Here is a 22,074-nt window from a genome sequence, read left to right as displayed (position 1 = left end):
AAAAAAATCTTTGTTTCTTTTAAGGCTAAAAATTTTGCAGACAAAAAAATGAGGTAAGTGAAGGAGAAAAGAAAAAAAAGGGGTTGAGAGATAGAAGACATAAGGTTCTTAAATCTCCTTTTTAGGGTTTGACTCTTGGCAGCCATTGATGTAATGCTTTATAACGAGCTTAGGTTAGAAAAATAGTTAACTTATAAAGTAAGAAAGTAGTGACTTTGGACAAACCAAACACCCTGAGTTCTTGTCTGTATACCATGAGCAGCCATTAATGTTAACAATATCTGGGATGAAGGGTGTATCTATAATTCAATAGTTTAGGTTGGGTGTGTACATGTATATTATAATCCAAGTAAGGTTAGATTTTAGAAGCTTTTTAAAGCTACTTTTTTCTTTCTTGTCTTCCAGAATTTTATGCACTATCATTTTCATGACCATTGAAACTTTTTTTTTATTTTATTGAAAATAGGAAATTTTTATATTTAATTTTTTGAATGTGTTTGATAATCTCTGGTTTAATTAATATATATATATATTAAAAAATGTTAATAAGATAAGTGGGCATCATAAAAGGTTGAAAATATTAAGTTAGATTTTATTTTAAAAAATAAATTCTCTCTTTTTTTAATTAAAAATAATCTAAATTATTATATTTAATTTTTAAGAAAAATTATACAAAATAAAATAATATATTAATAAGATTGAATTTAAGATATAAATAATTTTAGAAAAACAAGATTAATTTTATGAAACAATATAATTACTATCTTGTACTTAATTTATAATTTCATTACCAACTTTAATAATCTAAATTATTAAAATCATGTTTATATTAAATTATAAATTAATAAAATACAAATATAATATATTATAATAATATTTTTTATTATTTATTGATTGTTTTAATTGATTATATTAATCATAATAATAAGATATGGGTTTAATGATTTATTATAAATAATAAAATTATCAATTTTAGTCTGAATACTTATTAAATCTATATTTTTTGAATTTTAAAATTTTAGTGCTAAATCTATTAACTAATTTTCTGTGAGTAATATGTGAACAAACAGACACAAAATTATACATATGATAATAAGTTTGACACATTAAATTTTAAAAATAGCAAAATTTAACTTAATGAATTTAATTGTTATCATTTGATTAGGATTAAAATTTTGAAATTCTAAAAGTACGGGGACTAAAAATGACTAAATTAAAGTATAGATACTAAATCCATAACTTATGCAAAGTATAAGGACTAATAGCAGCATTTGACCAAACAATACGGTCAAAGTTGGAAAAATTGTTCTACTTGCAAAACATTGTTATGCTCTTGTTGAGAGTCGAACTCAAGACCTCCCGCTTACTAAACGGGTGCTCTAACCAACTGAGCTACAAGAGCTGGTTGACCTTATGCTTTCTTTTTTATTAATTTATTTGTATTTAACCTTTTTTTTCCGCCTTATACCTAAATCGAACATACTCGCATTTAGCATTGAATTTCGAATTAAAATGATACATGCTAAGACAAAGAAGAGAAAGGACAGGGTGTACCAATAGCAATGACGTGTTGTTTACTTTTGTGTTTTTTTTTTCTTTTTTTTCGGGGGGGGGGGGAGTTGTTAATTTAGAAGAATGATTTTGGAGGGTTTCAAAAAACATGGTGGAAAACTTGAAAGAGTTTGCTGCGACGGTGCAACCCCCCTCCTCTAACTATCTGCCTATTGGGTCAAACGTGTCACCATCGCTTTAGTTGATATCTAACTTTTTAACCCCTTTTTTCCTCCTTAATCAAACTGAGTTTTTCATGGGCAGTTCTATATTGCGATTGCCATTCTCATTTCGGATATGTAGTTATGTATGTTTTTTTTTAATGTCATGCATTGTTAAAGTATATACTTTCATATACTAATTATGAATGATGAGACATCACATGTTAAATATTTTAATTCATTGTAAAAAATTTATTTATTTAAAATATTTTTAAGAATGCTTTAATTATTAATATATATACACACTAATTGTGTATTAAATACAGATCTAATATATACATATATATTGTATCTAGTAATTAATACAAACTTGTACCGAGATTATATATTGACATGAAAAATCATAAGAATACTGTAAACGTGAAAAGAATCTTAAAATGCTTAAGGGTGAGTTTGGATGGATGGTATGTTTACTTATGGTTAATGTAAAAATAACAGTAATAGTGAGATTGGATACTATAACAATATTGTAACGTAAGACAAAGAAATAAACTAAACACACCACACCCCACCGCCCATCCGAATCCACTCTAAGAAATAGTTAATACTCCCAACTTCTTTATGCAGTACAAACAGGCAATCAAGACATTGATCTTCAAAGCCCTAACCTTGTAATTACACCACCAAATTGAATCTTAACCTAGCTATTCCTTCCTACCACATTAAATATGAAATTGTGTTACTTTGGAAGTTGGACTACCGGCAAATCATTGCATTGTTTAGCGTGTAAATTAACCATATACTTTATTATATTATACATGTTTAATTGTGATGCATTTCTTTAAATTATAAATTATTGTTTAATTAAAATTTTAAAGTAAATTAAGTGTTTTCATTAATATGTTATATTGAAAACTATTTAGGTAATAGATTCATATATTTAAAATTTAATATAAATACTTTAAATATGTTTTATATTTAATATAAATACTTTAAATGCTCAAATTATTAATTAAATTTACGAAATAAAATAAGATATTAAACTTATAATATGATATTACGAAATTATTTATTAATGGAATTTTTAAATTTGTACAATGAAAGAAATATCTATATGTGTACAACATTGGGAGTGTCGAATCTGTAGAGTAAAAATGATTATATATGTATGGCATTTCAAGTGTGGAATGTATAATATTTAAATAGGAATGTCGAATGTATAGTAAAATGACAAAAGAAATTCCATATTCATAATATAAAAACATTATCATTAATACGTGAAATAGTATAATATATGATCCATGCAATAATCAATGACGAAATATGAAGTCCGAGTTGCGTGCATGGGATGGGTTTCAAAGATCATTGGTGACGCACCCACTTGTTTTTTCATCTTTATATGTGCTGACCACTGACTGCTCCTTGTTGATTTGGTCTTTGACTATATTTATTAACTAATTAATATTCATTTTTATCAATTTTGATAATAAAAAAAATATTCGTTTTATCAAATATAGGAGTGGTTAGATTATTGCTTTAATACCTTTTATTTGCTCCATTAGTGTACCACTTTGCATACATATATAAATATTATTAAATGTTTGATCACGAATAAATATATAGTATATTTAATATCCCCCTTAGACACTCAGTAAGTCCCCTTTATCCGGATGTCTTTCGAGGCCTTGGTCACCGGTTCTCATGACAAGTTCACCCGTTTAGCAAGTTATCATACCAAGCACTTCCTTTTTTAAGTACAAGTACCTCCTTTAAGTGTGAGCAGGTTAGACTTAAGTGTGAACAGGTCTCTAACGATGAGTAGAATTTAGTAGAAAGTAACAATAATCTCTTACTGTTTGGGACCACTATGTCTACACTTAACATATATTATATTAGTACAATCATTGTCCATTGTAACGACCTAGCATGTCGCACTATAAGACAAGAGGATTTCTCTTATAAATACCCTCTCAATAATGAAGAAAGGTTTGACATTTTGAGCCCTGAACTTCCCTTGAGCAATCTACTTCTTTTTCAAGAATCAATCTGTCCTCTTGTCCATCAAGAATCAATCTGTCCTCTTGTCCATTTTGGATCTCCACCTCTCTAGGTGAACCGACCTCCTTAATGCCACCTCATACTCCTCCTTACTTCTTCCATATCTCCTTCCTACCCCTTCTCCTGTTGTACACTGCCAACAAGTATGAAATAGTTATTTATTTTATACTAATTTTATCACACATGTATGTATGTAGACACTACGTATTTAAAATACGAGGGTACATTTACAAATAACATCAAATATAAAAAAATAAAACATATGATTTGAAAGTAGTAATAACATATCTGCAATATGAAAAGACATTGTAGTAATTTTTCTGACCAAGTTGTTGTCCAAAAGACACGTGACACCAACTCAATCAATGTTTTAAATTAGACCTATTCAGAGGTTGGGTGCCTCGACCTAACTTGAATTCAATTTAAATAATAATAAAATTTATATTTATATTTAATTACAAAATATATAAAATATCAATTAAAATATATAGTTGTAATATTTTATTAATTTTTGAACAATAAAATGGGCTTTTGGGAGAGTTGGGCCAACTCGAAACAGGCTTGGGCATGAAAAATTTTTGGAACTGAGCTTTGGCATAGTCCATAGACAACTCTAGTTTAAATAATAGTATAGATATAAAAAGGCAAAAGTATTATCGTAATCATATAACTTATTTAAATATAGAAAGGCATTGTAGTAATTTTCCCAACCGATCTAGTTGACTTGTGACTCTAACTCAATCAGGGATTTAACTAATAGCAAGTAAAGATACACACGATGCGGGTGAAAAATTTTGTGCAATAATATTAAAATATAAAATAAATTAAAATAATTTTTTTGTTAAAGTAGCTAGGTAAATTAAGTTTTGCAAATGCTAGTTGCATTGCATGGGTTCAAATCTTCTCACGTGTAAGATTTTTATTTGTTTTATTGACCATATTATAAGACAAAAGTATTATCATAATAATATTTTATAGAGAAAGGATTGTAAGAAACTGTAATTCCACGTCATCTTTATCCATTTCTAATGGGAGAATGACAAATCATATTTTTCCTTCTAATTTTTAGTGTTTTTAGTTGGATTTAAATTTTTTTCAGGAGGAAAAAACTAAAAATTAGGAGAAAAAATCTGATTTGTCATTCTCCCATTAAAAAGGGATAAGGATGACGTAGAATCATAGTTTCATAAAAAATTTCTCATATTTTATATATGCTAGTGGCTTGGGTTCAAATCTCAATATATGTAAATTTTATACTGGTTTTATTAAAATATAAAAAAGATAAAAGTACCTTTGTAAAAATATAATTTATTTCAAAAATGTAAAGGAAGTCTAGTAATTTCCTAACCAAGTTAGTATCTAGTTAACTCGTGACACTAACTCAATCAAGATTTAAATAAATTTTTTTGACAGTTCATTAACAAGTGGTTAATAATTTTATTTTTTATTAATAAAATGATTCATATTTATTTTTAAGATTTTTATAAGTTTTATTTATCTAATTTGCCTCATTAACAAGGTATCATATAGCAGTTAAGTCTAGAGATTAAATTTTAAAAAAATTATCAAGTTCAGCTATTAGATGCCAATTTAAGGAATATGCAGGGGTTAAATTGAAATAAAACCCATTTTATTTGGAAATGCAAGGGAAAGTGATGCCTCATTTACAAATGACAACAAAGGGCAGTGTTATTTTCCCCCAAGCAAATAGGAAACCAGCACAATTAAAACTCTATAAATACGAGTAAACTTCATTTCCTTGTTGGATTGGAGGGAGCCAAGCCAAAAGATTATTGAAAATGGGAAGGTCTCCTTGTTGTGATGAAAATACTGGTCTTAAGAAAGGTCCTTGGACCCCTGAAGAAGATCAAAAGCTTGTCAAATTCATCCATGAAAACGGCCATGGTAGCTGGAGAGCCCTCCCCAAGCTTGCTGGTATATCTAATGATCATGAATCTATTACCGTCTTCTTTTTTTTTCTTTCTCTATCTAAAATCATTGATTTTTTTTCCAGGTCTTAATCGATGCGGGAAAAGTTGCAGGCTAAGATGGACTAATTACTTAAGGCCTGATATTAAAAGAGGCAAGTTTTCTCATGAAGAAGAACAAACCATTCTCAATCTCCATTCCATCCTTGGGAACAAGTAATGATTTTCATTACCCTTTTCTTTTAATTTCATTTGGGATTAAGATTTTGTGTTGTGAATGATGGGTTTTTTGGTTCTTGTTCATAAAGATGGTCAGCGATTGCAAGCCACTTACCTGGGCGAACAGATAATGAGATAAAGAACTTTTGGAACACTCATTTGAAGAAAAAACTCATTCAAATGGGGATTGATCCCATGACTCATAGGCCTCGAACTGATATGTTTTCGAGCTTGCCTTATTTAATAGCTTTGGCTAACTTAAAAGAGCTTATGGATCAACCATGGGAGGAACAAGCTTTAAGACTTAAAGCAGAGGCTGTTCAAATGGCTAATCTTCAAAGCTTACAGTATCTTCTTCAATTAACCTCGGTTCCCACTTCATCCACCTCTACCATCATCAACACTTTCACTGATATGGACGCCATTAATACTCTCCTAAACCCGGTTTCTATCAACAAGGATTCATCGACCAACATAGCAACAGCCGCCGCAGCTTCTCTTCAAGGTTTCAATGATTCAATCCCTTTCCCTCGTTTACCAGACCTACATCAAGTCCCATCGACAAAAACCGATGTCGAAAAGCTCGATAATTCATCTATGGTTCCCAATGTTGCAGAGACGTTGACCCATAATTTAGGGGATATTGCTTGCAGCTATAAAGAAGCTGATCATCTTTCAGTTTGGCCTCATCATGATGATCATCACCTTATCTTTGAAGACCCTTTGTTTCATGAACTTTCCTAGCTTTAGACCTTTTTTTATTATTATTAAAATAAGTTGATACGGAAAATCTTGAGAAAAAAGGTTTGCAGTTTCTCATCTTTTTCAGTGCATCTGTTTCTGCACATACACTGTTTATTATGTAAGTTGGTTCTATGTATAATCCATTTTCTAAAACATCAAACCCTTCATTGTTTTACATATATAGAATACGTTCGCCTTGCATGTTTTTTTTACATATATACACACATCCCTATAGATATGCATGTTTGAAGCTGCAGTAACACTGCCCGAGTCGACTCGGCATAATACCACGTTCCGGAGAAGTAATTCCGATACCCTCCGGTTAGCATTACCGACTTTCCTTCGAACGAGCTTGGAGTTTACTTAGTTCAACCACCAAAAGGACAATAATAGCTAGTTTTATGTTCATATTGGCTTCAAATTCACACTAATTTTTTATTACAATTTTTTTAATGTTTTGGTAAGTTCTTTTTCTTAGAATTTAGAAACTTATTGACATTTACGTATCATTTTCATTCATAAGTTAGAACCAAGACATTGACCAAACGTTATGATCTAACCACTCTAGAAGAATTACTGATATGAACATATTCCTTCCATTTTTTATTTCTCGGTCCGAAGAAAGTTGCCGTATGAAATAAGAAAATATTTCAATTTTCAAAGTAATTGTAATTGAATATTTGAGATTTTATATTTAATTTTATTATGTGTATATCATTTCTTTAAGTCCCATTATATATAAATATTTAAGTCTCTCTTATCTTAATGTCAGTGGTCGAAGGTTCAATCATTGCCTTGAGTCTAGAGTAGTTTTAAAATTTGTGGTCAATATCTACTTCTTAATAGGCATACAGAATGTGAAAAATTAGTTTCTAGACTAAATCCATTAGATATCTTGAGAAATCAAAAAATATTATTCGAATATATGCATATTATTAGTTTATTTTTATTTTACATTATATTAATATTAATTATAGTTATTTAAATATAATTGAAGTAAGTACAGAGAAAATACCAAAATCAAATAAAATTTGATTTAATGAGATGATTTGACCCTTTGGGTTAATAATAGCTTAGTTAAGTTTAGAGATGGAGGAAGGGTTGACTAAGACATGAATGTCAAAAGAAATATATAAAGTGACGTAAAAGGATTCTCAACTCAATGATAAAGGGTCACAAGTAGTTAACACTTAACAAACCCCGATGAAGTTAGAATTTATTTGGTGTAATTGCCTTTTAAGTCCTTAATTTTTGTAATTTTATGGTAATAAATGGTAAAATTTTTGTTTTGGCCCCCTTGATTTGGTGATTTGCTTTTTAGGCTTGAAATATTTGTAATTTTATAATAAAATGGTGATTTTTTGTTTTGACCCCAAAATTTTACAATTCAATTTCAGCTCCCATTGTAGTTTTTCTTTTTTTGCTTCGCCCCTTGATTTAGCCGTTGTTGTTTGTGTCAAAACTAAAATTTCAAATTTTGAAAAGCATAAGAACTAAGAATAATTTAATTAAAGGACGTGAACTAAACCTACGAGTTTATGCATAGTATAAGACTAATAGTAGAACTGAACCAAACAGATTTAACTAGTACCATTCGGATCGATAATTTTATATTTTTACGCAGTAGAACCAAAGAAATCATGATATATACTCTCTTAGTTTTCTTCTCTTTTTTGAATTTGAAAAACTTGGATGGTAAAACTAAAAAAAGCGAAAATTGAGATCGATAATTTATGCCATTTTTAAATATTTAATTAATTGTTTAATATATCAATATGTAGAAAGATGATGAGTAGGCTAGAAAAAATTGTGCAAGTGAAGACCAATACTTTGAATTTTGAAGACGAAAAGGGTAATTCAGATTTAAGAGTAGGCTAATTTGTTCAGAAAGAATATCTCTCTCAAGAAAAAGGAAAAAACTGTAAATGATATAATTAGTTATTTAGGGTGGGTTCGGGTGAGTGGTATATTTATTTGTGGTTAGTGTAAAAACAACAATGATGATAAGATTAAATACTATAATAATACTATACCGTGAAATAAAAAATAAGCTAAACGCACCTCACCACATAACCAAATCTATTCTTAAATTTGGCCATTTAATTATGAAACTGTAGGAATGTATATATTTAAAAAAAAAACGGAGGATGCTTGGAAACAAGGTTCTCTCTTCTAATTTTGTGTTTCAAGTGTAAAAGTGTTTTGAAATTTAGAAGAATTTGATTGAAATGGTAGAGTTGAAAAATGGGTTTAGATAGAAGAAATTATACCCATTTAAAATGGGTATAAAAATTTATTCGGTCCTCTAATTTTATAAAAAAAAATATTTTAGCTCTCTATTTGGTCTAACTTTTTAGGAGTTACTCACACAAAGGTTAAATCTTTCGAAATGCTCATATAAGGACTTAAGATTTACAAAAATGCTCAAATGAAATCCAAATATTTTGAAGTGCTCAAATAAGGACCTAAACTTTTTTTAAAGTGCTCAAATAAGAGTCAAACCTTTTTTAAAAGTGTTCAAATAAGGGCTTCTCAAATGTTGTATATCAGGTCTCAAATTATGTTTTATTATTTCCTTTTAGTTTCAAGTAATATCTAATTCAACTGTCATTTATTTCATTCTAAATACGTTAGAATTCATCTAGATTTTATTCAAATTAGGTTGAAGTGCGTGAAAAGTCCTTATTTTAATATTTTTATAAAGATTGGGCATTTATATGAGTATTTTGAAAGGTCATTTTATGTGAGCAACCCCTAAAAGGTTGAGCTCTAATTTGAGCATTTAGCATTAATTTTTTTGGCCTCTCTTAGTATTTGAACTTTTGTAAAATTACCCTAAAATGAATGGAAAAGTTAATGTTTGTTAGCTTTGCTAACGTGGCATCCACGTGGTAGTCCATGTATATGCTCGTTAGCAATTAATTGATTTTTTAAAATTAAAAATATTAAAAATATATATTTATAAATTTTTTGAATTTTAAGATTTCAAAAAAATTCTTAATTGCTGATGTGGTATCCATATGGCAATCTATGTGTATGTCATGTCAACAATTTTTTCATCCATTTTGAGATTGATTTGACAAACAACACAAGTTTAAAAACTAAAAGAGGTGAAAAATTAAAGAACATGAACTAAATCTACGACTTTATGCATAGTAAGAAGTGTACTACTACAATAATACAATACAGAGGCTTGGCTCAAACTTGATTCGGTCTGACCCACAAGTACCTCTAATTTCAATAAAAAATAAAAAAATATATGATCAAATTAAAATTTATATTTTTTTTTGGAAATTTACAACTACAATTTTAATTATAAATAATACATCTAAATAATTATAATCAGAATCAATCATTACAAAAAAAAATTAAACTAATAATTAAAATATATTCAGAAAGACATCACATATAAAAAAATTTAAATAAAAAATATATGTTTATTTACTAAATATTTGGAAATTCAAAATTTCAACATTTACGTGTAGGATGATTTGAGATATGAGTATGACAAGTGTTGAGTATGACTCATATCTCAATCAAATTTGAGAGATAATCTCTTAGTTAAACTCTATTTATTTATTTCAGTTGAACTTTGATTTGTTTAGATTATTTTATTATTATTTAATCTATTTAGCCTATAAATAGGCTCTTTTACAACATTAAGAAATACATCCATTAAAAAATTAGAACTCAAAACACTTGTTTTTTGTTTTCGGGTTTTAAGGTTTAGTTTTTATCTTCATCTTGTACTTTTCGTTCTTTTGCTATTATAGTATAATTATTTTTACCCATGATTTTTTATCTTCTTTGAAAGGTTTTTCTACGTTAAATTTGTGTGTTTAATTTTTTTAATTTCTTCCACTATTTTTAATTGTTCGTTGCTTAATTAGATTGATCCAAATAATAATAAAAATTCCAAATGACATGATAAGGAGAAGCTTTGTTTGTCATTCATTATTGTCACAAGATAGTTCAGTAAAAACAATACATAAACTAGAGAATAGTCAAATAAAATCATAAAATACCCAAACAAAAATACCTGCTAAGTTTTATAATTAAAAATATAGAGGTTAGGTAAAATTACATTCAAAATTAGGTGATATAGCTAGGAATATAGTTCTTAATTTTCCATAGCCGTCCTCCCTAAACATTTAACAAATATAATATTTCATCTAATTGAAGAATGTTGTTAATAATTCAATTCAATTTTCATATTTTCTCATCTTACTTTTTTGATTTTTTGTCACTTGACAAGTGTATTTACTTCATCCAAACTTCCACCTATCATTATATCTTAATCTTGATTTCTTTAATATTAATACTAGAAATGGAAGGTCAGAAAACGTGACGTTCATTTTGGAGAAATATAACACACATGTGTGTCACTATATATATATATATATATATATATTTTCTTAATTTTATAGGAGAGTTTAGGTAAAAATATAGGTCTGAAAAATGGATTTGAACAAAAAATAAGATCTATTTAAAAAATAAATTGGGCTTTGGGTAAGGCTTTTTTTGCCCCAAGTTTGACCTGGCTTGACTTGAATATGCAAAAAGAAAAATTGTTGTTGTTTTTTTACTATTTTACTACTATTTCACTATTATGTTGTTATTATATAACTCTTGTTTTATTGTTAATTTTGTTACTATTTTAGATGCATTTACTTGTTAAATTGTACCTATTTTAGTATTATTTAAGTATACATATATTTTTAATTTGTTTAAAAATATTTATTTTAATATTTTTAATATTTTTAATGTATTATATATTTTTTTAAAAACAATATAAAAAGAATTGATACGGCTGGGCCCAATCAAACCTGAATTTTAACATTTTTATTTAGACTAGGATTAAATAAAATTTTAAATGAGCCCAAAACTAAACAAACAAGCCTAAAATTTTTATTAAACCCGACCTATGAACACTTCTATTCTTCACTCTCGCCCTCAAATACTCGAATTAAAGATTGTAATTAAGGAGACAGTAGACTTGATTAATCGACAGCAACTACCCCTTGACTAGGAAATTGATGTGTGAGATTTGACCAAAATCCAACACAGATTTCATGATTTTGACAACAAGATAAGCTATATTTTTCTTCTAAGAAGATGCATGGCAAGCTCTACTTTAAGACTAATGGATCCATTGAATCAAATATTTAATGCAACTTGCTTATAAACAAGTCTTATTTTTGTTCTAAGCTTTTTCTAACTAAATTTCAAGAAACACATATATAATAAAATTATATATTAGGTTGGGGTTTTATTTTATGTAAATTAGATTTGAATATGTTTTGATTATTAATTCGATCGTGTTTGCAATGTACATTGTATATGTAGAATTTTATTTGTAAATAGACTTCGTGCATGATTGGATTACTTGCTTAAAACCGAAAATTTAATTTAAATTTAAAAATGTTTAAACAAAAATATTAGACTAAAAATATAGGATTAAACAAAAAATTGAACTTAATTAAAATATGAATAAAGCTGAGATATAAAATTCAAAGCTTTAGCTGACTTATTTTTAAGTTTGTAATACAACCATCAACACCTCTTCTTATTACCTGATACTGAAAATTGATGGTTGTAGATCAATAAATTAATCAGAAAGGGATGTTCAATAATTGCTTGCTTTTAACCCTAGTCCAATTCTACTAATTAATGTTTTTTCTGTTCTTACATTTAGAATATATATACCCTAGAGCATTACAGCTGTAATTCTTTTTATTATAATTTTACAACTATTCAACTACAATACAAAATTAGGTAATGTTATTTTTGGTAAATTACAATATGAAAATAAAACCTCTAACAACAACGCGATTAGTACGATTCAAACTTAGGTCACACTTAGAGTGGTAAATACTTTGACTAACAGGTCAACTCACCAGGTTCAAATTAAGAATTTTAATATCACTTAAATTCATGCGTTTCATGTAAAATTAAGTAAGATTATAATTAACCAATTGCGTTGCAGTAATTTTAAGTAATATGTTGTTATTTATATACTTGAATTTTGTCAACTATAGCTATTAAAATAAAATAAGCAACATCCGAACTTTTTTTTTCTTTTTTTTTTCGCCGTATAGTCGAGGTTTTTGTGTGAAAAAAAATAATCTCTACTTTCAGATTTAACTTTTTTTTTTTTATAAAAAAATTGGAATGGAAAGTAAGATTAGGACTATTAAAATTAATCCAATGGACACACCTAGTTTAGAATAGTTGTTGCAAAATTTGTTCAATCATTTATTGTTCACCCATAGATATTAAGGTTCATGTGAATATTATTTAAGATTCCCATAGATATCAAGATTGGACTTTTTTATTATTATACATTATTGAGGTCATGCTATTTTAAGATACACGATCCCCTTCCTCTTCATTATATATATATTTTACAAAATTAAAAATTAAAATTTTTCAAAATTCTCTCAAACATCTACAAACCTTGAACCATTCTAATTACTTTCGAAATTTATTACTAGTAATTTTATCATGTAAATGTCTTTTTTTTTTCATAAATAATGTATTAGTATTATGAAACTTATCATAAGTTGACATATAAGTCAAAATTTGAAGTGCAAACCTCAGGCCAAGGCCACAGCACAGATTGGCCAAGCCGCGACCTTTACAAGCAGTTTGCTTCTCTCCATTTTTCTACTCTTTTCTCCGCTCCACATCTTTCGGCTTTGCTTTTCTCCCCTCAAACTCGGTCCAATAGCGTATAAAACACCTTGAAAAGGCTTATTAAATAAATTAAAAAACATATAAAAGTACTAAAAATAACTTCAAAACACTAAGAATAATCTAAGACTCATTTACAACAATGATTAGGCTGGACGAATTATCCAACCTATAACCACCTTTAATTACAACAATAGTTTAACTTGAGGACATCTCGATCAGTTGCCATACTAAATCCGCAGTACATGAATGCCAATAACACAAGTCACTAGTTGTATGTGGGGACAAGACTAAGGTCTTTGAGCAAAGCAAATATACGCAGAGCAAAAATTGCTAGATTTATTTGACATTAATATCTTTTCAATGATATAAAGTATGCATGGTCACATTATTTGGTGGCAGGCAGCTCCTCAACCAACATTTTCAGCTAGGTGAACTTCATTCCACTCGTGTTGATATCATTTTCATTGATTAAATAATTTTCAATCAATTTCGGCATTACATTTTCAAAATCAATTTAAGATTGTATGGTTATAACGACACGTTCAATTGGTTAAAAGTTAAGCTTTCATGATTAATATTTTAATAATTTAAGTATTGAATTTATTGACATAGTTGTATTTGCCATAAATATAAATTTTTAAATTTATCCAATATCTTTATCATAGAAAAAATATAGAAGTGCTTAAAACGATTTAAATTTTACATAGTATAAGTGAATCTCTTCTTACATATACATATATGCTAAAGTTAGTGTCACAAGTTAACATAAAACCAATTTAATTAAGAAATTATATAAAAACCACTTTTAGAAAAACAATCAATATTATTATAATAATATTTTTAGTTTTTTTTTTCATATTTTTATATAAATAAAACAAAGAGAAACCATTATTTAAAATTACGAAATATTTAAAAACCGAACTCAAAATTGATAAAAAATTGATACACAATTTTTACAATTCCATTTACGATTTGATATGTTTTCTATATAATTATTTTTGTTCCCACCGTAACGTCGCATAATTTAATATATTTGGATGAAGAGGCGAATAGGAATAATTTAATAATCGCTATTGAGCACTTTAAAAATATAACAACTAGTGCTTGCCATCTGCATGGTTAGCTACGTTTATGAATGGATACATATGTTGTCATAATCTCTTATTGTTCAACAATTAATCATTTCAAATATGATTTGAGTTTAATCAGATTATTATTAAGACTTTTTCCTTTTTTTTATAATTTATTAAAAAAATATTTTTCAATATAATATTCTTTAACTATCCAATGGATCTTGTTGTTAAAAGAAAAGTGGGTTATATACTGGGCCCAATATCATCAGTGAGGTTTTATTTCCCTTTTTCTTTTTGAAGTACCTGAAGTTAGCTTATTATGGTATAATATTTGGCTTTGTAAATCTTTAATTTACGTTTTACATATTTTGTTAACAGTTTATATATAATCTAATTAGTGCACGTGTTAATAATATGATTCAAGTGATTTTTAGTGTTATATTCGAACTGGTATTTAATGTTTAAATTTACAAATAAACTTTATTTATAGAATATTAATACTGGGAAATAATTTGAAGACATCTGATAAAATTAACCCCAAAACCCAGAAAGCATGAGATAATAGAAATCCAAAAGAACCTAATATGAAGGAGCATAGGAGAGTTTGCGAGCATTATAAGATGGAGCCTCAAGACTGTGATGATCACAAAGATAACAACATTCGCAAACAAAGCGATCATCGTTGAATTTGCACTTGCCCCAAGCCTTTGTTTTTGGATGTCTTAAGGCACAATGATGCTCACATTCTGGTTGATTGCAAAGAGAACGTGACAATGGTGGTGAAGGATTGTCTTCCCGGCATACCTTTGTTAAACTTTCACCTATAAAAACAGTTAGGGTTAATTCAACCAAATGTTTTGAGATATAATAAAACAATGATGATGTTTGAGAAATAAAAAGAAAACCTCCATGGAAAGAGACGAGAACAATGGAGAGGATTATCAAAATTACTGCCATGGACTTCATTGTAATTTGAGTTGAGTTTTATCAAGAGTCTAATTTCTGTCCCTTTTATAGGGTTTAAGGAAAGAAACTGTGTAAATATTTTTATGACAAAGGTTAAGTACGTTTCATGAAGTTTGGAACATAAAGCAGTCACGAAAGACAGTTAATGTCGAATTTATTTTGAGCACTAGAAGTTATGACATTTATGAGAAATGTTTGAACTTAAATTAGAAAATATTTAAGCATTGACTCGATTTTATTGCCTCATCATCTTCATCTGTAATCTCTCCTTCTATATCATCTAGCTGTCACATCCCTTCTTGGCTTCTTCCATATTCATTCTCTGAGCAAGCTTTCTAGGTAAATTATTACAAGGAGTTAGTCCTTCCTCTAGTTCCAGCACCCTTCTATTGGATAACGTTTTCGGTCACATTGTATTAATTTATAGCAATTATGGGTATGACAGAAATTATTATGGGCGTAGTCGTGAATTTTTTCAAAAGCGCACACTTTATTGTAAAAAGTAACCATTATAATTATAAAAGGTTATTTTTAATGATGTTTAGAGTGATTCGTGACATCTTATAATATTTTTTTTACATGTGAATATAATTTTTAATTTTTTTTAAGTTTATTAGTACAAATACAATATAATTATAAGTAAAAATATATGTTAGGACAATTATAATGTAAAATTAAATTAAAACAAAGCACAATATGTTAAAAAGAATCGGAAGAAATACACATATAATATATAGATATGATGAGATTAAGATCACATATAAATTGAAGAGTGATGTGTTGATGGAGGATTCTAAAACATTCAAGATTTCAAGCAGGCCCTTTAAGGCTAGTCGGGTCAACGACCTTATTCTTGTTGCTTTCTTGTTCCACCTGTTGTCCCAACATGTGAAGGATCAGGTGTTTCGCAAAGTGTTGCTGTGCAAAACCTTGGTGCTGAGTTTTTTAAAGGTACTGTTATGGTATAATAATCTTCCCATTATTGATGATGCGTAGAGTTGAATGACTTTTGTATTATTTTTAACAATTAGAATAAATTATATTTATCTCTCTGATATCGAATCGGTTGGCAAAACTGTTGAGAAAGTATTATTATGGAGTATTGGGATTTGGTGGACAAAGTAACTAAACATATAAATTGACAATTCCAGGGAAGCTTAAATTGCCAAATCTTGCGCCTTTTGAGATTATATCATTTGGTATAATTTGTTTAATCATTTCCTTTAAAGCAATCATTAATGCAAAACTTTTTCATTAACATCGCCTTTTCCAATTTTATAATTTAGAAAAATAAATATTTTTTTGTTTCTTTTAGTTGAAAAAAGAAAAAAAAAAGATGCTATTTTTCTTTTGGATACTTTGTGACTTTTTCTTTTATTTGTAATAAAAATTTTGTGTTTAATACAATTAATTAATTTTAGATTATAACACAGGTAAAAAGTTTTATATAAATATTAGGTAAATAACAAATGAAACTTTAGTTGAAATCATAAAATTGAGATAAATTGAGAAGCAATGCATTCAAATAATAGTGTACTATTTTAAAATATAGTAAATAAAATTTTTAAATGTTTTAATATAATTAAATATAAAAATAAAAAACATTTTAGTATAATTTAATATAAAAATAATTATATTAAGAATGTTATTAAATTATATTTAATAATTATTATATTAAAATATGATTAAATTATTTATTTTTATTTTTATTAAATTATATTTAATAATAATCCTATTAAAATTTAATACCCATATATAAAAAAAATTTACTAAGGGTATTATGGTCATTTTAGTTTTTTTCTTTATGCTATCACATATCTATTCCATTCAACCAAACACAATAATACTATTACAATTCTATTTCATTACATTCAAATAAACAATTGAAATCTATTCCATTACAATTCTATTTCATTACAGTCCTATTCTATTCCAGTTAACCAAACGTGCCATAAGTGTTAGACTCGTCTTGGTGGTAGGGGGAGAAAATTTGACTTTTTGACAAAAAGGGGAGAAAGAAGATATTCAAATGCATGGCTGTTCATCAGGTTTTGGGTTGTTGATGTATGTAACATTTTTTTGCCCAACTCAACCGTTGAGTTCAAGATATAGGTTATTATATTTATTTTCGAAATAATTATAATCATATTCATAATAAAATAACCATTTTCTCATATTTAAAATTAATCATAATTAAATTACATTAATATATCATTTTTGAGTTTTATTTAAATTTATAAAATTCCCTTTATCATCTCGAACACAAATAAGATCAAATTTTAAAATTTTAAAAATTTAAGATTGACATCATGACATCATCTCTTTCATATTATAATGTCACTAAAATAGTATGTCACCTAGCTATCCTGATGTCACTTAGGGTGAGTTTGGATGGGCGGTACGTTTACCTGCAGTTAGTATAAAAATAGCGGTAAATAAAATTAAATACTGTAACGATATTGTAGCGTGAGACAAAAAGTAAACTAAACGTATTGTACTGCCGCCCCAAACTCACCTTTAGTGTCAGCCTATAGCCACGGTCAAGATTAATATGAAGTCCGCACGTGTCAACATAGCACACGTATTAAAGTGTTTTCAATTTGCACTTCTTTTTATCTTTTTTGAGAGTCAGATATATTTGAAAAAGGACAAAAGCAATTCAATTAATTTCTCTTTAATCCTTTTCTTAAAATATATTTTCAAGCTTCAATTTTCCGTAAAAGAAATGTCGAGTTTCGGAGAACCGTTTCGTATACCGCTGAAATATGCAATCGGCGACAATATCTGATTGGTTATACCGGTCCAAGTTTTCCACTTTCAAACCTCTCAACGGTGAAATAAAGAATGGATACCTTGCATCAGTTCTTATCTCAATCGCTTGACGCCAACACTTTGATCTCCAAAGATCATATGGATCTTGTGTCCTCCGAACTCGGCTCCGCCGTCCATCAAGTTATCGTCAACGGCGCCGCCATCCTCTCTTCCGCCCCCAAAATCCCAATACCCGAACCCGATACCGGACCCGACTCCAAAAACGAAACCCGATCTCGAGGATGACGATGAAGGATAGTCGGAGATAATCGAGTTAAACGCGGTGGAGTTGCTGTCGGAACATTTACATTTCTGCGAAATTTGCGGGAAAGGTTTCAAACGTGACGCAAATTTACGGATGCATATGAAGGCTCACGGGAATCAATACAAAACTCCAGAGGCATTAGCAAAGAAACCAGAAAACGGATCGGAAGTCAAGAAATCGGGTCGAAAAACCCGGTTTTCATGCCCGTACGGTGGCTGTAGTAGGAACAAGAAATAAGACAAATTTAGGCCGTTGAAATCGGTTATTTGTGTGAGGAACCATTTGAAGAGAAACCATTGTCCGAAAAGGTACGGCTGCAATAAGTGCCATAAGAAGAAAATTTCGGTCTTGGCTGATTTGAAGAGCCATTTGAAGCACTGTGCCGGCAGCAGCGGCGGGGAAGAGAGTAAGAAATGGAAGTGTAGTTGTGGGAATAGTTTTTGCAGGAAAGACAAGCTCTTTAGACACCTATCTTTGTTCGAAGGGCGTATGCCGGCAGTGGCAGAGGAGGAGGAAGAAGATGACGGTTTTCATGCAAGATCTGTTGGAACCATCATAACTTTAAAAATCCTTTGTATTCATTTATTTAATTTTTTTATAAATTATTAATATAATTATTGATATAATATTATTTTATGTTCATATATTTATTCATTATAAAAATAAATTGATGTATTTATTGCTTTAAATGCATATGATTAAATTAAAATTAAAGTTTCGAGTATAAATTTAAACCATAGTTCGAGTTGTTTATGTATATAATTACGCATTAAATCAAAATTCATTTATAATTTTAAGCTTATCCCAAATAAAAATAATAAATTTTAATTAAGATATTAGTAAATTTTATTCAACATACTATTTAAATCTCATTAATTAATTAATAATAATATATTATAGTTTTTTTAATTAAAATTTTTTAAGCATTCAAAATTAAAGATATTAAATGTTGTTATAGGTAATTTAGATGTTATTATAGATGTATATGGACTACATCTTCATAATATCTAAAATTTCAAGAGAAAATAAAATTATTATTTATTATAGATAAAGTTTGACTCTAATATTTGAATAAATAGATGCTACTGTACACCGGACAAAAAGTGTTGAGCCCAAAATAATTGGTTTGCTTGACTTGGATTTCAGGGTCATACAAGTCAGGAAAGTAAAGATTTAAGGTTGCATCATAGCTTAAATCATATCTGCAACATCACCATGAAAGCAATATCCGTCATCAATGATAGTTGTAAATTGAAACACATAGTTTGGTCAATCAAATGATTCACGGGAATGTAATGTCATTTCTTATATGTTCTCAGTTATTCATTTTTCAACCTTCAGAGTTCATCAGAAGAGAAAACTTCCTCCCATTGATTTGTATGCTGCATCCGTGAACTCAAATTTAAGCAAGAAAATTATTTGTCGAACTCAATTTTGTTGGGATATAAATAGGAGTTTCGGTTGTGAAATTAGAGGGAAAAAAACTCATAGACATAGCAGAAGTTGATGAATTAATCATGACGGTGTCAATTGACGCTTTAGCAATGGCAGGTGTTGATTATAATGAATGGGGTTTGGATATCGAAAAGTGGGAAGACGATGATGATTCGCAATGCCCTCCTCCGCATTTACTTGCCGAAGAGAACGAAGAGGAACCGGCGAGGGTTGTGGAACAAGGCACCCGAATCATCGGCACCAGCTCCCCGACCCGTCGTTCGGAAGATCGGAGGTTGCTCCGAAGGAAGTCATCTTTGGCGAAGAAAACGAGACACTCGTCCAAGTCAATCAAGATGATGATCAAATACACGATCATGCTGTTAATGATTGTGATGATTGTTGGGAGGAAGAGATTTCTAAAGACATATTGAATTAATCTTTTATTTTATTTTCCTTTTGAGTATCTAGGTATATACGATGTTATATATCTATATATATATTAGATTTATGATGGATAGTGTATTGTTTAGTTAACAACTGATGGGCTAAGGCAATCAGGAAAATGTAAAAATAAATTGATTTTTTTTAATTGCAATAACAAAATAAAATTTAAACAATAAATGCAAACAACACAATTTAAATTCAAGTCGTACCTAAAGTGATGAATACATGTAACTATTAAACTATCAAATGAAGTTCATGATATAATAAATTTTTTGTAGAGAATCAATTCAATAATCTACAAAAGCTCTTACATATTATAATTTTATGTTATGCTTAAATATATTACAAATATTATCTATACAGATAGCATGTAAAAAAATATTTTCCTTAATTGATTTAAGTATAAAATCAAAAGTGGTAAACACTTAAACTAAGTACACGTGCGGGGTTGACATCAAAATAGGCATTTTGAATGTTGAATAAACCTTTCCTTTAATCAGTCTCCAAACACGTGAATTTTCTTTCATTCATTAAAAATAAAAATAAAAATAAAAAGACCACGTGAATTTTCATGTTAAAACAGTAATTTATTATACGTCATCATCTTAATGTTATAATTATTGTATCTCCAATTAGCCGTATGTTCATGCATCATCAGTGGGCGCTCCTTTGCAGCGTAACGTTAAAGTCTAATTTGGAGAGTCCTGTTAAATTAATTATCGGTTAGGTAAATTGTTCATGTTTATTTAGTTTATTAATAAAAAAAATTTGAAAAAAATCATAAGTGAGATTGTTAAGACATCATATATATGGGCAAAACAGATTGTTTCTTTTAATAGGCAGGACTATAACACCTTAATTCTGAATACAGACTATTCGAATACTAAGGCACTACATTAGGTCACCGGAGTAACCTAACAAAATTTTTAAATAATTTAAAACATTGAAATACATTTTATATAAAAGAAAATACCATAAATAGTTATACTGAAAATAGTAATAAAAGTAGTTATACAAAATATGTAGAGCTCCAATATTATCGTATATCAAAATAGTCAAAATAACAAAAATGATAAATGAGTTACAAACCTACAAAAAAAAACATACAAGTAAGGCCTTAGGAATACAATGCCCACTAATAGATAATGAACTGTACTCTGAATATGTGATGCTAAAAGTCTCTCATTGATGATGTTCATCGGACACGAACAAAAGTCTACAAATCTGAACATGAAGAAAATTCGAAAGTTGAGCTTTACAAGCTCAGTGGTACACAAAAAATCTACCATACTTCAAGCAATTCATAAATATAAGCATGCAAATCAAATGTATACATAGAAACATGACATAAGTATCGAATAATTAAATCATGAGTCTTTAAATCTACATAACCAAATCACTTGCATATCAAACTTGTTAAACTTGTTAAACTTGTTAGATTGCACATACTGCTCAAATAATCAGGTATCCGGATAGTCCCACGCCACTCATGGCCACTAGTCAAATAATCCCAGGTGTTCGTAAAGTTATCCCGAGCGCCACTCATGGCCGCTAGTTAGGTTAGAGCCCGAAGGCTGAGCGTAAACAAAACATCAAACATATAATCACAAAAATACAACCATGACATTACATTTGAGTCTCATACTCGTTTCAACTTGCTTATCATTCTAGCTAAAATATTAACTAATGAGATGTGACAGTCTGCTACCTTAACATTCTAA

The 22,074-nt window shown here is 28.6% G+C and overlaps 1 protein-coding gene, 1 non-coding gene and 1 pseudogene across 2 annotated transcripts; 2 read left to right on the top strand and 1 right to left on the bottom strand.

The window, feature by feature from the left end:
• Positions 1-1,328: 1,328 nt before the first annotated feature.
• Positions 1,329-1,402, bottom strand: TRNAT-AGU (transfer RNA threonine (anticodon AGU)). Its single transcript has one exon. It is a non-coding gene; the product is annotated as a tRNA-Thr (tRNA).
• Positions 1,403-5,357: 3,955 nt separating this feature from the next.
• Positions 5,358-6,870, top strand: LOC107937230 (transcription factor MYB93). Its single transcript, XM_016870079.2, has 3 exons — positions 5,358-5,705; positions 5,785-5,914; positions 6,007-6,870. Exons 1-3 carry the CDS (start codon positions 5,570-5,572, stop codon positions 6,659-6,661), a joined length of 921 nt encoding a protein of 306 aa, XP_016725568.1. The 5' UTR covers positions 5,358-5,569; the 3' UTR covers positions 6,662-6,870.
• An 11,212-nt stretch (positions 6,871-18,082) lies between these two features.
• Positions 18,083-19,119, top strand: LOC107937228 (zinc finger protein STOP1 homolog; annotated as a pseudogene).
• Positions 19,120-22,074: the final 2,955 nt, after the last annotated feature.

This window comes from Gossypium hirsutum, chromosome A02 (assembly GCF_007990345.1).
Source record: "Gossypium hirsutum isolate 1008001.06 chromosome A02, Gossypium_hirsutum_v2.1, whole genome shotgun sequence".
In the NCBI taxonomy this organism is placed as follows: Eukaryota; Viridiplantae; Streptophyta; class Magnoliopsida; order Malvales; family Malvaceae; genus Gossypium; species Gossypium hirsutum.
Note: the sequence above shows the minus strand (reverse complement) of the source record. Positions and strands in the feature narration are given on the sequence as shown.

Coding starts and splice junctions, on each gene's coding strand:
- LOC107937230 (XM_016870079.2), top strand. CDS start 5,570: ATGGGAAGGTCTCCTTGTTGTGATGAAAATACTGGTCTTAAGAAAGGT. Junction 5,706..5,784: donor AGCCCTCCCCAAGCTTGCTG/GTATATCTAATG, acceptor TTTTTTTTCCAG/GTCTTAATCGATGCGGGAAA. Junction 5,915..6,006: donor CATTCCATCCTTGGGAACAA/GTAATGATTTTC, acceptor TTGTTCATAAAG/ATGGTCAGCGATTGCAAGCC.